The 13,925-nt window shown below is 47.6% G+C and overlaps 1 protein-coding gene across 1 annotated transcript; it reads left to right on the forward strand.

Moving 5' to 3' along the window:
- The first annotated feature begins 792 nt into the window (after positions 1 to 792).
- Positions 793 to 13,520, forward strand: PI4K2B (phosphatidylinositol 4-kinase type 2 beta). The gene is made up of 10 exons (XM_073657034.1): positions 793 to 1,258; positions 5,611 to 5,765; positions 7,548 to 7,748; positions 8,927 to 9,058; positions 9,786 to 9,939; positions 10,301 to 10,434; positions 10,521 to 10,611; positions 12,308 to 12,441; positions 12,559 to 12,618; positions 12,847 to 13,520. Exons 1-10 carry the CDS (start codon positions 952 to 954, stop codon positions 13,018 to 13,020), a joined length of 1,542 nt encoding a protein of 513 aa, XP_073513135.1. The 5' UTR covers positions 793 to 951; the 3' UTR covers positions 13,021 to 13,520.
- The last annotated feature ends 405 nt before the right edge of the window (positions 13,521 to 13,925 follow it).

Consider the following 13,925-nt stretch of genomic DNA (forward strand, 5'->3'; position numbering starts at 1 on the left):
GGGAGGTCATACAGGCACATGGAGGCCACACACAATACTGAGCCTCATTTTGACTAGTTTTAAGGACATTACATCAAAGTTGGATCAGCCTGTAGTGTGTTTTTCCACTTTAATTTTGGGGGTGACTCCAAATCCAGGCCTCCATTGGTTAATAAATTTGATTTCCATTGATTTTTGTGTGATTTTGTGGTCAGCACATTCAACTTTGTACAGAACAAAGTATTCAATGAGAATATTTCATTCATTCAGATCTAGGATGTGTTATTTGAGTGTTCCCTTTATTCTTTTGAGCAGTGTGTGTATATATATATCACCATAATCGCACTGACCTGGAGAATCTCATTTCCCGGTCACTTTTAGGGCACAATGAACGCCATGAACAAAACCCAAAAATCAATGGCAGGATTGCATTTTTTGCAACTTTTCAGATGACCTGTAATTATTTTTCCCGTTAAAAGAAAAAGTTAAAAAGTTATTGCTCATTGAAGAATAGGAAGAAAAAAAATGAACCGGCAAAAAAATGAAGAATCACCCAGTGATGAAGGAGTTAACGGATTGGACCAAAATCCCCACATTACACCTAGAGTGGGGGGGAGGGGTGATGATCACAAGATGGAGAGCAGCGAGGGACATTTATCCTGCTATTGAGAAAGGCGAAACACCTGTGGGGGAGGAGCAACGGTGAGGGGCGCGGCTTAACACGTAGAAGTCGCAATCTGCCTCGGGCTATACATTATCGGAAGCGCTGATTTGTCACTCTATGTCACATGACCATCTCTCCAGTGAATCGCGCATGTGCGGCGGTTGGTGTATTATTTGGGCAGGTAGCAACCAATGGGAGTGGCTTTTGTGACACGGCTCAGCCAATAGGAGGCATCTAAGTCAGTGTGGTGACGTGTGTGGACGGTTCCTGTGGTCAGTGTGCGGGATGTCTCCGGTGGTCGCGGTGTGATGGCGGAGAAGGAGAAGAAGCAGGAAGAACGGGCTGAGTCCCCGCCATTGTTAGTGTTTCTGGAGTCGTCTGCTGAGGGTGAAGAAGCGGCCTCGCCACAGACCCCGGTCACTACTCCGCAGGCGGCGGGCAGAGCGGCTCCGGGCAGTGCCGTCAGGTTTTTCTCCGGCCGAACACGGGAAGATGAAGTAGGAGAAGAAGAACCGCTGCTAAAGAGGACCGGGGTCACCTCACCGAAGGCGGCGAGGAACGGGAGAGCGCGGCTCAGTTCGTCCTCCGACCGGGAAAGTCTGCTGAGCAGTGCGGGTGAGTGCAGGGCGCCGCCTGATGGTCAGAGCGGGAAGGGGGTGAGTGCAGGGCGCCGCCTGGTGGTCAAAGCGGGAAGGGGGTGAGTGCAGGGCGCCGCCTGGTGGTCAAAGCGGGAAGGGGGTGAGTGCAGGGCGCCGCCTGGTGGTCAGAGCGGGAAGGGGGTGAGTGCGGGGCGCCGCCTGGTGGTCAGAGCGGGAAGGGGGTGAGTGCGGGGCGCCGCCTGGTGGTCAGAGCGGGAAGGGGGTGAGTGCGGGGCGCCGCCTGGTGGTCAGAGCGGGAAGGGGGTGAGTGCGGGGCGCCGCCTGGTGGTCAGAGCGGGAAGGGGGTGAGTGCGGGGCGCCGCCTGGTGGTCAGAGCGGGAAGGGGGTGAGTGCGGGGCGCCGCCTGGTGGTCAGAGCGGGAAGGGGGTGAGTGCGGGGCGCCGCCTGGTGGTCAGAGCGGGAAGGGGGTGAGTGCGGGGCGCCGCCTGGTGGTCAGAGCGGGAAGGGGGTGAGTGCGGGGCGCCGCCTGGTGGTCAGAGCGGGAAGGGGGTGAGTGCGGGGCGCCGCCTGGTGGTCAGAGCGGGAAGGGGTGCAGGGTGGGCACAGGATCTGTATTTAGCAAATGTGTAATGCTACCTCATACTATATACTTTGTGCTCAGGTTTTCTAACTTGCCCCCCTAGTGTATAATTTCCACCCCCCCCCCCCCCTCCCTGTCGTGCCGTCTGCCTTTACTACCATGTGACAGAGCGGCCGGTGGTGCAGATCTCTCTGATACCAGCGCGGTTCTGTAATAGGAGCCACTGGGGTAACAAGTCCGTCCATGACATTTCTTCCTCCTGAATCTTCCCCCATCACCTGTGAGTGATATTATTGAGAAGTGGAAGGAACCGCAGCAACTCAGCCATGAAGTGGAGACCCCGTAACATTACAGAGCGGGGGGCCGAGTGCTGAGGAGCAGAGGGCAGAAAAGTCACCACCGCTCTGCTGACCCCATAACTGCAGAGTCCAGACCTCCTCTGGTATCAGCACAAACACTGCGCCCCCGCCGGGATCTTCATGTCCGAGCAGCTGCTTGGAGCCGTACATCACCAAGCACAATGCCGAGCGTCAGATGGAGTGGTGTAAAGCCGCCACCACTGGACTCTGTAGGAGACGTGTTCTGTGCAGTGACGGATCGCACTTCTCTATCTGCGTCTGATGGAGGAGTCTGGGTTTGGAGGATGTTGCCCCCTGACTGCATTATACAGATGGTGGAGGAGGATAATGCTATGGGCTGTTATCAAGGGTCGGCCTCGGCTCCTTGTTTCCAGTGAAGAGAAAATCTTAATGCTTCAGCACAAGACATTGTGGACAATTGTAGTATCAGGTTTGTGGGAACAGTTTGGGATTCGCCCTTTTCTGTTCCCCATGACTGCGCCCAGTGCACAAGCTCCATACAGACATGGAGGGGAGAACATGAGCGGCCGAGCAGAGCCCGGACCTCAGCCCTATTCTATAATGGAGATTGTGAGCCTGGCCTCCCCCCAACATCAGGGTCTGACCCCACAAATGTTCTGGATGAAGGGGCAAAAATTCCCCCAGACTCCTCCAAAATCTTATAGAAATCCTTCCCAGAAGAGCAGGAGCCTTAATATCTGCAGAGGACGACTCCATATTGATGTCTATGCAGGTCGGATGGGAGGTCAGAAAAGCTCCTGATGAATGGAGGGGGCACATACACATTATATGAGGAAAAGTATTAGGTTTCCACCACCCTCATCTACACGTTACGAGAAATTTCTGTGTTGGTTTTTAGCTGTTGTGGCAGAGAATCGGGTGCTTGTCCCTTATTTTGGTGTTAAATGTTGAACAATTCTGCCCTCTTCAGGGACGAGAGGGCCGCGCTCTGACTCTGCACCAGATCTTTAATCTGATGTGGACGAAAATGGGTTGTACCAATTTAAGGGAAATCTGTCAGAAGGGTTTTTGCGCTGTAATCTGAGGGCAGAATGAGGTAGAGGCAGAGAAGGTGATTTCAGAGATGTCACTTATTAGGCTGTGTGCTGTTTTTTCAGGGGTCCATCTCCGCCCCAGCACTGATTAGCGGCTTGCTGTCAATATATAGTGTACACAGAATGCTGTTAATCAGTGGGTGGGCAGGGTTAGCTTACTGAGCTCTGCTACATCTAAAAATTGATTACTGGGTACAGCTGTTGTGACACAAAGCAACACATTGCTGGAAGTGGAATCGGGGTCTCTTTCCCTACATTATGTTGTAGCAAAAACCTGGTGACAGATTCCCTTTAAAAGGCTTAGTACAGTAGCCATGCTTGTGACCACTGCTGCCTCCTGACGGGGCATTTCAGAGCCCCATTCTTGGGATTAGTGGGGGTCACAGCTGTCAGACCCCCATCGGACTGAATATTATGACCTGACCGTGCAGGAGGAAATGCAAAGCTTCCCGGAGCACATTATTGCTCCCATTTTTTTTTTTACCTTGAGTGTTGACATTGCGCTAATCTTTGAGTAAATGCTCTTATTGTTAAGCATGAATGAAGGGCACGCCATAGAAAAGTAAACATAACTTTTTTATTTTTTATGAGTTTTATGGAGAGAGGCTGACCGTAGTGAACAGTAAGTTATCACATTTCCCCCTGAACTTAGTCCATAGGTTTAGAGCGGTGGTCTCAGTAGGATATCTCATACATGTGTGACCCATGTGGATCCTACCTCGGGGGGGGGGGGGGGCAAGATTTGGCTGGTATCAGACCCCCCAGTGAGTGGCAGCGTGCACACGGCTCTCTCCGCTCATTGCTATTCCTTGTCGTATCCAGTAACTATCCCCATTACATAAATCTCAGATCAGCTGTTATTACACCTCTGGTGTCTCGGAGGAGCGTTATATCGCCTCTCCATAGGTGAGATGCTAATTTTAGTTTTTTGTAGATGGATATTAATGAGGACGTCCGACATTGGGGGCTGGGGGGGGGGATGTGCGATGTGTGAAACAGGAAATCAGAAGAACGCTGCTAATTAAAAGCTATTAATATGACTGCTCCTCGCACCACATGTGTTACCCCCTCGGCTTATGGTGGCTGCATTGCAGTTTTTTGTGATCAGTCCTTCACGTTGATGTGTTAGAACCAAGAATAAAATGGGCAATCGTAGGGTGCAAAGGCAAATTTTGATGGCTGACAGTCGGAGCATCTCCAAAATGGCAGGACTTGCGGAGCGCTCCTGGTGTACAGGGGTTAGCACCTACGAAAGTGGAAAGTAAGGGCCGTCATGAGATAATGGGGTCTTGAGCTCACAAGGCATATGGGGAGCGAAGGCGATCAATAAGAATGACTGTAGCACAAATTGCTGAAAAGTGTTGCTGTAGACTGTTCAGTGCCCGTGCGGACCCCCATCCAATGCTACAATGGGCACGTGAGCACCAGAACTGGACCATGGAGTAATGGAAGGAGGTGAACTAGTCTGATAAATCATGTTGTTTGTGTTATATCACGTGGACGGATGGGTCCATCACTTTATTGGGGAAGAGATAAGCAGAGGCCGTGTGATGGGGTGACGGTCTGCTGGGAAACCTTGAGTCCTGATATATGTGACATGGACAAGATAATCCATAATGGGCAATATTGTCCAGGAATGGAGGAACATGGTGGTGAGAGCAAGATGGCGACTATCGGCCCTACAGTCTGTGGGATCTGCTGGAAAACAAGTCCGATCAATGGGGGCCGTGACAAGCGGCTTACAGGACACAAAAGGATCTGCTGCCTCAGTCTTGTGGCAGATACGGCCAGACCCCTCCAGAGGGCTTGTGCCTCCTTGGGTCATGCTATACACGGGGGGGCTTCAGAGTTGCGATCGGTCGTGTGCATATTGTAGATATGTTTGCATTTTCTGATGTCATGTTACAGTTGCACACGTGGCAGCCGTGTACTCCTATTTATGGCGTCTGGCAGTGATAAGTCTCACATACATATAAGTGTGTTCCCTGGGAGATGGATATATGGCTGAGGGAAGCGGTGACATAAACCGAGGGCAGAAGTCTGGAGCTCAGATGACTCAGCCAATGGCGACTGAGACTACGGACTCAACAGTCTCCCGGGAAAAGTCCACGTGACGTCTACACCTTCTGTATCCGGCTTTTCCTTCTGTCATTTGAGATGGTTGCGATCCTATAATGAGGGCGCAGCGACATCAGGACTAGTTATCGCGCAGGTAATGAGGACCAGACAGTAAGGGAAATCAATGAGATGGTGACTTACGATGTGATTCAGGGGCCGGCGACACTCGGTCAGACACATCATTATCTGTATTATAGGTGTGCACTTGTTTCGCACGATCACCATTAATCGTATATATTTTTTATTTAATCTGTAGGTCACGCTGCTCACGAAGAGCTGAACGTCATTCTGGATGATATTGAATTTGCCGATATCATTCACAGAGCGGAGCAAGCCATCGACGGCGGGGTCTTCCCAGAGCGAATATCCCAGGGATCAAGTGGAAGCTACTTTGTTAAAGATCCAAAGGCGGTGGGTATTCAGCACCCCGATATTTGTACGCCTGCAGGATAATGACAATCTCCCCTGTAGGCTTAGGCTATATGCCCACGATGCAGAAAATTTCTGCAGCATTTCTACGTCTCCCTGGCAGAAAAAACGCATGCGGATTGTACATGCTTTTTTCCTGCGAAATACATGCGGATTGACATGCGTTTCCGCATGCGGATTGACAAGCGCTTTCAAAGCGATTTTAGCATCACTTGGAAAGTGCTTGACAACTTGGTCACACTATATAATTCCATGCAACTGGCATGGATTTATATAGTGTGACCCGAGAGAATGGTTAAAAATAAAAAAATAAACCTATACTTACCTTCCGATGGCCCAGCGTGTGTTGCTTCGCTCCTTCCTGGCTGCCAGCTGATCGCGGGACACTGCACTGAAGGGCCTGCGGTCACATGACTGTGACGTCACCGCAGGTCCTTCAGTCCTGCCCGCAAGCCCAGGGAAGGAGACCGGGGGCCGTTGGAAGGTGGATATAATCTTTACTTTTTATTTTATTCTTGTTTTTACAGTTTCTATGGTACCTGGGTGTGGATGAGAGTCTTCTTCTCCACACTCTGGTACCATCCGCACACTAGAACGCGCCAATTACTCAAGTACAGATGCAGTCTTGCGGAATTGGCACGTTCTAATGCAAGTCAATGGCGGCGAAAACGCAGCGCTTCCGCAAAATAATTGGTAGTGCTGCGTTTTTTTCCGCAATGATAATCCGCCGCTTAAATTTCCACAGCATGTGCACAGCACATGCGGATTATCATTGGGGAACATTGCTGCCCTTCTACCATGCTTTTTTAATGCATTTCCGCAGCTGCAAAAACGCTGCGGAAACGCATTAAAAACGCATCGTGGGCACACAGCCTTAGGGAGACCAAGGTGGAGAACACTTGACCCCGATTCATCAGTTGTTTTCACTAGCTTTCTAGTGTAAAAAAAAAAACTTTTTAAAAGTTACAAAATGTTTGCTGACCTTCGGATCTGTCAGTGAGGGGAGCATGGGTGAAGGTGTGCGCCCCTAAATGAATTCGGTGACATCCGTCACTAACACTGGTGAATAAATCCCCAGCCATAATTAATCTGGCCCCTAGTGCTTCTTTACACTAAGATTCTTTTTTTTCTCAAGATGTTTTGAAAAACTACTTTCCTATCCCTTTCTGATCAAAAAGTTGCGAAAAAAAAAAAACCTGTAGAAAAAAGGAGCATTTCTTCAAATTGTTTCCAAGCAGAAAAACTGTGTAGGAAAAAAAAAAAAAAAACGTAAACATGTCCTTAAGGTCCTTTGCATTTGGTGAGCCGATCATGAATTGGTAACAATGGTATAGTCGCACCTTGCACGTTCCTCCATGTGAAACGTTCACTCTGCAAGTTTGGCTGTGGCGCTCCTGCAAAGTCATTGTCCACAATGAAATATGTAGATTCAGACAGTGCTTTCCATCCATCTCAGGCTGCAGAGCGACCTCAGCCGCCGGGGATTTCTGCTAATGGGTATAAGCTGCCAAGAGGAGAAGGAAAGAAATGTGACACCTACTCCGCGCACTTCTCTAGCTCAGATTTATACTCCGAGCATGTCCTATTCTATGTATTATGCTGCACTAATATGGGCAAAGGTCATTGTACAGGAGGAGGGGGTGAGCTGTGACATCACCTATTGTGAATGGTGGATCCTGTGTTATCTACAGTATAAAGAGGTGTAATCAGTCATTGTGATCCTGTCTGATTTATTTATTTTTCTTTCTGCTATTTCTTTTCTAGAAAACAATTGGAGTGTTTAAACCAAAATCCGAAGAGCCTTACGGTCACCTTAACCCAAAATGGACCAAATATTTTCACAAAGTCTGCTGCCCCTGCTGCTTTGGACGCGGTTGCCTTGTCCCGAACCAGGGATACCTCTCTGAAGCTGGAGCATATTTAGTAGATGAAAAACTGGGCTTAGGAGTTGTACCCAAAACCAAGGTAATGGCATTTGTGTTTTATAATTCTCAGTAGTGTGGGCCGTATACTGGACTGTATTGTGCTTTCAATAATCACTGAAACTGTTAATGGATTACACTGCTACTGTACAGGAGACATGATGGGAACAGCTTGATCGTCCTGCTGTCAGCGCTCCCCCTACACAGATACAGAACCTGCTGTCACCGCTCCCCTTACACAGATACAGAACCTGCTGTCACCGCTCCCCCCCCCCCCCCTACACAGATACAGCACCTGCTGTCACCACACACACACACACACACACACACACACACACACACACACACACACACACACACACACACACACACACACACACACACACACACACACACACACAGATTCAGAACCTGCTGTCATCGCTCCCCCCTACACAGATGCAGAACCTGCTGTCACCACACACACACACACACACACACACACACAGATTCAGAACCTGCTGTCATCGCTCCCCCTACACAGATGCAGAACCTGCTGTCACCGCTCCCCCCCCCCACACAGATGCAGAACCTGCTGTCACCGCTCCCCCCTCCCCCCCCCCCTACACAGATGCAGAACCTGCTGTCACCGCTCCCCCCCCCCCCTACACAGATGCAGAACCTGTTGTCACTGCTCCCCCCCCCCCCCTACACAGATGCAGAACCTGCTGTCACCGCTCCCCCCCCCTACACAGATGCAGAACCTGCTGTCACCGCTCCCCCCCCCTACACAGATGCAGAACCTGCTGTCACCGCTCCCCCCCCCCCCTACACAGATGCAGAACCTGTTGTCACCGCTCCCCCCCCCCCCCCCCCTACACAGATGCAGAACCTGCTGTCACCGCTCCCCCCCCCCCCCCCCCTACACAGATGCAGAACCTAGAAGTAGAACTTCATTCTGTTTCCTGACCTCAGATGAAGACTGTGCCCCCATTATTGCAGGTGGAGCAGAGGAGTTGTAGTCTTCCATTCCCGTACGCACCAGTTTCTGCCTCTTCATAGTTTTCATCAAATCTTATATTGACTTGCAGGTCACTGCCTTTTTGGCTTTAGGATTGCTGGCCTAGTGTAAATGTTTGTCTTGTTGGCAGGCTCCTCTCCACCAGCCTTCCTGTTTAAATTTCACTTTTTAACTCTTACCTGTTCCTTTTTATTTTATTCTCCCCTTTTTGTCTTTTTAAGGCAGTCTGGCTCGTCAGCGAAACCTTTAATTACAGTGCAATAGATCGTGCTAAATCAAGAGGCAAAAAATATGCTTTAGAAAAAGTGCCAAAAGTGGGTCGCAAATTTCACCGTATCGGTTTACCTCCCAAGGTAAGGAGCTGCCGCAGCCTCCATTACATAAAACGCCAAAAGTGCAGCGAGAGATCCTCCGACAGACCCGGTTACAAGTCAGTAGGGTGCTTGGGTGTCATCTGTGGGTGACGGAGCGAGCGCAGTCATTCCCTTTGTTTTAGAATTGAAACCATGATGTGAATAGAACCGATACTGCTGATTTATGGCTCTCTGTGAAGCACCCAGTCCTGACACCTGGACCCCAACGATGTAGCTACAAATTTTTTTTATTCAGAATCCACATGTAAAGTTGACTTAACGTATATGATGTCCTTCCAGGATTTATCCAATGCTTTTAAAAGTGTTTTCTTCTGGAGCGATCAGCTACTGCCCCCCTGCAGGGAATGGTGCACTCCTGATGATTGACACTTCAGACCAGCTGCAAGGTTGTAGCTCTGGTCCAAATTGAGCGCCCTCCCTGACTGCAAGCAGAACCGACTTTACCACTGCAGCATGGGACAAGCGCGGGGGGACAGAGGCTGGCCGGATCTGGCCAGCTTCAGAGCTGCACAAGCAGGCCGGTGCCTCGTACCTCTTACTTGGGTAAGGGCCCACTCTTGAGTTTGCAGATCATTAAAGAATGGAGTCTCTCCAATCTTAAAACCGGATCTAGATTATTTATTTTAAACTGTTGCCTTTCACATTTAAAGAGGTCATCTCAAGCGATGTGGATTACATTGCAAACACTCGCCTTTCTTTTTTGCAGGTCGGTTCCTTTCAGCTTTTTGTGGACGGGTATAAGGAAGCCGACTACTGGCTGAGGAGGTTCGAAACTGAACCTTTACCCGAGAACACCAGAAAGCAGCTGCAATGTCAGTTTGAGAGGCTGGTCATCTTAGACTATGTGATAAGAAACACCGGTAAGTGAGAAGGCACCTACACAGCGCTTGTCGGTGTTAATACAACTGGACCTATTGTTGGCAGCATATCCCCGGTTTTTACGTTGTGATGTTCTGCCTTTAATTATCAATACAGCAAACAAATGAACACTTTGTATAGTCACTGGCTGAAAGGCGTCATGTTTACCTGAGCCGGTGATCTGGAACGAGCCTTATAAATACAATTATAAGCCCATAGCAGTGGACCTTTTATTATCAGCGACTCCAGCTGGCACTTGGGAAGTGACCAACTGTTTTTTTTGGCCTATTTTTTGGGGTGGTGATTTTTTATAGAACTATTGGCTTATCATGCTGATGTCCTGCCACTTGTTTCTTCTTGCAGACCGAGGCAATGACAACTGGTTAATTCGATATGAAAGCCAAGAGGATTACATAGAAGGTTCTGAAAAAGCCATAGAAGGTTCTGAAAAAGCCATAGAAGGTTCTGAGAAAGCTGGCGATGGCCCCGTACCTAAGGCAAGATGTCTTGTGTGTAGCACGTGCCTTTCCTGCTCATTATTGGTCTGCTCAGATGCTCATTGCTGTTTTTTGTTTGGTTTCAGGAGTGGACAGAAAAGGAGCCGATTATCCAAATTGCTGCGATTGACAATGGTCTGGCATTTCCATTTAAGCATCCAGATGAATGGAGAGCGTGTAAGGAGCCACTTTTAACTTTTTGGTGATGTGTGCTAATACACTACGCTGTATACACTAGTGGCCAAAATTAAGGCAACACCTGCAGTTTTTCATAATCACCAATATTTAATGGAAGTTTTCACTGACATACTTAGTTGAACACATGCCCTCTTCTGCGATATGTATTCTATGTTAGTTTATAGTGACCTGGGTGTGATGTAAGACAGATATTTTGTGATTAAAAGGCGGTTTTTATATTTTAAAGCCAGTTTGTCATCAAAAGGTAAGCAATTACATGTTTTCGTTCTCAAAGTGTGTAAGCGGTTTCAAGAGACTGGAATTGTTAGAATCTCCCTAAATAACAGGAAATCAACTGCTGTTGACATCAACAAGGAGCTTGTCAACACCGGAGTGACAGTGTCCGATCGGACAATTCAGCGACGACTGGTAAACGCGGGGTTAAGAGCCAGAATACCAGGTAAAAAGGCATTTTTGAATGCCTCACAGCGTCAGAAACGTCTGCAGGGGCCAAAGAACATTGTAAATGGACCAGTGAACAATAGAGAAATGTTTTATGGAGCGATGAGACACACATATACATCTTTGGCAGCGACGGTGTCTGCTACGTTCGACGACCTGGAGAGGACTGGTTGCCAGAGGGTACAGTACCCACCATGAAGCATCCTCTGAGTGTTATGGTAGGGGGCTGCGTGTCCAGAGATGCAGGTGGTAGGCTGCAGGTAATTGAAGAAACAGTTAATGCTGAAAAGGACATCAAGGAAGTCCTTCAGCCTAAACTCATTTCTTCGGCACGTGATGTATTTGGTGAAGGGACACCGTTTATTTTTCAGCAAGATGGAGCCCCATGCGATACAGCTAAAAAATGTCTCTCTTGGTTCAAGGACAAAAATTGGCCAGGAAACAGCCCAGATCTCAATCCTATTGAGAATCTCTCGGCTCGGCTCGAGAGAGGTGTCAAAACAGCGAGAACTCATTGCAGCCATCATCAAATCATGGTTTCCTATCATCACACCATCTGATTTACACAAACTGGTAGCATGCCAAGTAGATGCCAGGCCGTTATCAAGGCCAAGGGCTGTCCAACTAAGTATTAACATTTTAGTGTTAGATATGAAAATAGGACAAATGGCTTTTCTCCCACAGTCATCTGAGTGACAATAGTGTCCAATTTGTCGACAAATGAACAAATTTCCTGCTTATATTGTGTTTCTATGAGATTTTGTTATTTCTACTTAAAAACTTTACTGTGAAATCAAAAACATTCATGAAATTTGTATTGGCAAAATGCTAAAAATTCATAAATCTTGAGGGTGTTGCCTCAATTTTGGCCACTAGTGTATATTTTCACTTTCCGGTTTAATATAAGTTTTAGCCTATATGTATAAAAAGTGGTGGGAATGACTGACTAAGTCGGCCGATGGGAGACAGCAACGCTCAGTGATGCTTTATCACAGAATTGGGTATTAATTTACCCCCAAAAGTTGCTGTGACTGAAATGCTTAAACTGCAAGATATTCAGATTTGGGTTTCTTGAGATTTGTGTCTCACGGTTGCTGCAACTCGCAAGACTCACAGCGAACCATTCACTTTCTTCATGGTGCTATGTAACATCGCCATTGTGTGATCTTTGGCTAATTTATTAATGTATGTTGCAGCAAATACACTTATTTTCCCCATTCTCTCCCCTCTTCAGACCCCTTCCTCTGGGCTTGGCTTCCTCAGGCAAAGGTTCCCTTCAGTCAGGAAACGAGAGATCTGATCCTTCCCCGCATCTCTGATATGAACTTTGTACAGGACCTTTGTGAAGATCTGTACGAGCTTTTCAAAGTAAGTGGGAAAGATGTGTGTGGGTTTTTTTTTTTTTTTTTTTTTTAAATTCTGCACTCTATAAGAACAATCTACCTGGTCGGCTGACTGGGAATAAAACGTGTTTTATTTCCGCAGACTGATAAGGGGTTTGACAAGGCAACGTTTGAGAAGCAGATGTCTGTAATGAGAGGACAGGTAGGTTGTGGTTTTTATTTTATTTTTTGGTGGATGAGACTGCTGCAGTTGCAATGGTAAGACATGGTTTTATCCGGCCGCCATGGGAACTAAATCCAGCTAGTCGGTGGGGATCCCACCAATTTGATACCGATGACTTTTCAAGATCATAACCCTGGGATAGGGATGTCTTCAGTCCATCGTTGTGCCAAGGAGCACAGTGCAGTAACTTCCTTTTCTTTCCATCAGATCCTGAATCTGACTCAAGCATTAAAGGACGAGAAGTCGCCCATTCAGCTTGTCCAGATGCCTAAAGTAGTAGTGGAGCGAAGTCGTAGCGGAAGCCAGGGCCGGATCGTCCACCTGAGCAACGCCTTCACACAGACTTTCCACTGCAGGAAGCCGTTCTTCTCCTCCTGGTAGCCGCCGGGAAGGGAACGGTACCTCATGTCTTAAATCCACAAAGCTGCTGTTTTTTGCACAAACACTGCAAAGAGTGAAAACTGCTGTCAGTCCTGTATAACTGCCAAACCGCCGGCCTCACCAAGGGAAGCAGTGACCTATGAATGTAACTCCGTTTACAGTTCTCTTATCAGGGACGCTGGTAGGACTGCATTGACATGTACTGTATTTTTATATATTCCCTTTTCTTTAATATATGAAGTAGTGCATTCAGCCAATCCTCCCGCCGTCCCCAGGGTCTCTATATGCTGGAATGACGCCGCCTCCATTTCCAAATTGCTATTCTGGGTTGTGAATAATTTATAAAACATGAAATATTATCTGGGCCCCGTGGTAAATAACCACATGGGGGTTTGGGATTTCACTATGAGATGCACTTTTTTTTTTTTCTGATTATATTTTTCTAAAGTTCCCTGTATACTTGTTAAGGTAAGAGAAAATAAAACCCTCCTTGGATTGACGCAAGTGGAGAATGTTTTAGTCTTAGGATGTTAAATAAGATGGAGAGGGGGCGCCAATAGCGCTGTTACCCAGACAAGTAGTGGTATAAAGGAAAAAGGATGCTCAACTTGGTGAGTTGTGAAATGCACAACTCATATGATGGTTTAGTCTTGGGATGGTAATACTGTACATGTTTCATATCACTTTAGTGTCACATATTTTGGACTGCCACACTATAACACTTTACGGTATATCCTTTTAACACCTTTCAGCACTTTTTTAAATGCATGTATTTAATGAACAAAGAAAAAATAATAATAACCCAAATTATAGTTTGCTAAATATTGCACCATTTCACCTTTAAGGTTTTTTTCCTTGCTATGGAAGGAGTTAACTTAAGATTCCATCAGTGAGCATATTGTGAC

This window comes from Phyllobates terribilis, unplaced genomic scaffold (genome assembly GCF_046119375.1).
Source record: "Phyllobates terribilis strain yellow unplaced genomic scaffold, ASM4611937v1 Scaffold_12__6_contigs__length_324123572, whole genome shotgun sequence".
Taxonomy (NCBI): domain Eukaryota; kingdom Metazoa; phylum Chordata; class Amphibia; order Anura; family Dendrobatidae; genus Phyllobates; species Phyllobates terribilis.

What these genes read in the sequence shown, in the direction of transcription:
- PI4K2B (XM_073657034.1), top strand. Translation starts at nt 952, where the DNA reads ATGGCGGAGAAGGAGAAGAAGCAGGAAGAACGGGCTGAGTCCCCGCCA. An exon ending in GAGTTGTACCCAAAACCAAG is followed by an intron (nt 7,749 to 8,926) that starts GTAATGGCATTT and finishes TGTCTTTTTAAG; the next exon opens with GCAGTCTGGCTCGTCAGCGA. An exon ending in GCGATGGCCCCGTACCTAAG is followed by an intron (nt 10,435 to 10,520) that starts GCAAGATGTCTT and finishes GTTTGGTTTCAG; the next exon opens with GAGTGGACAGAAAAGGAGCC.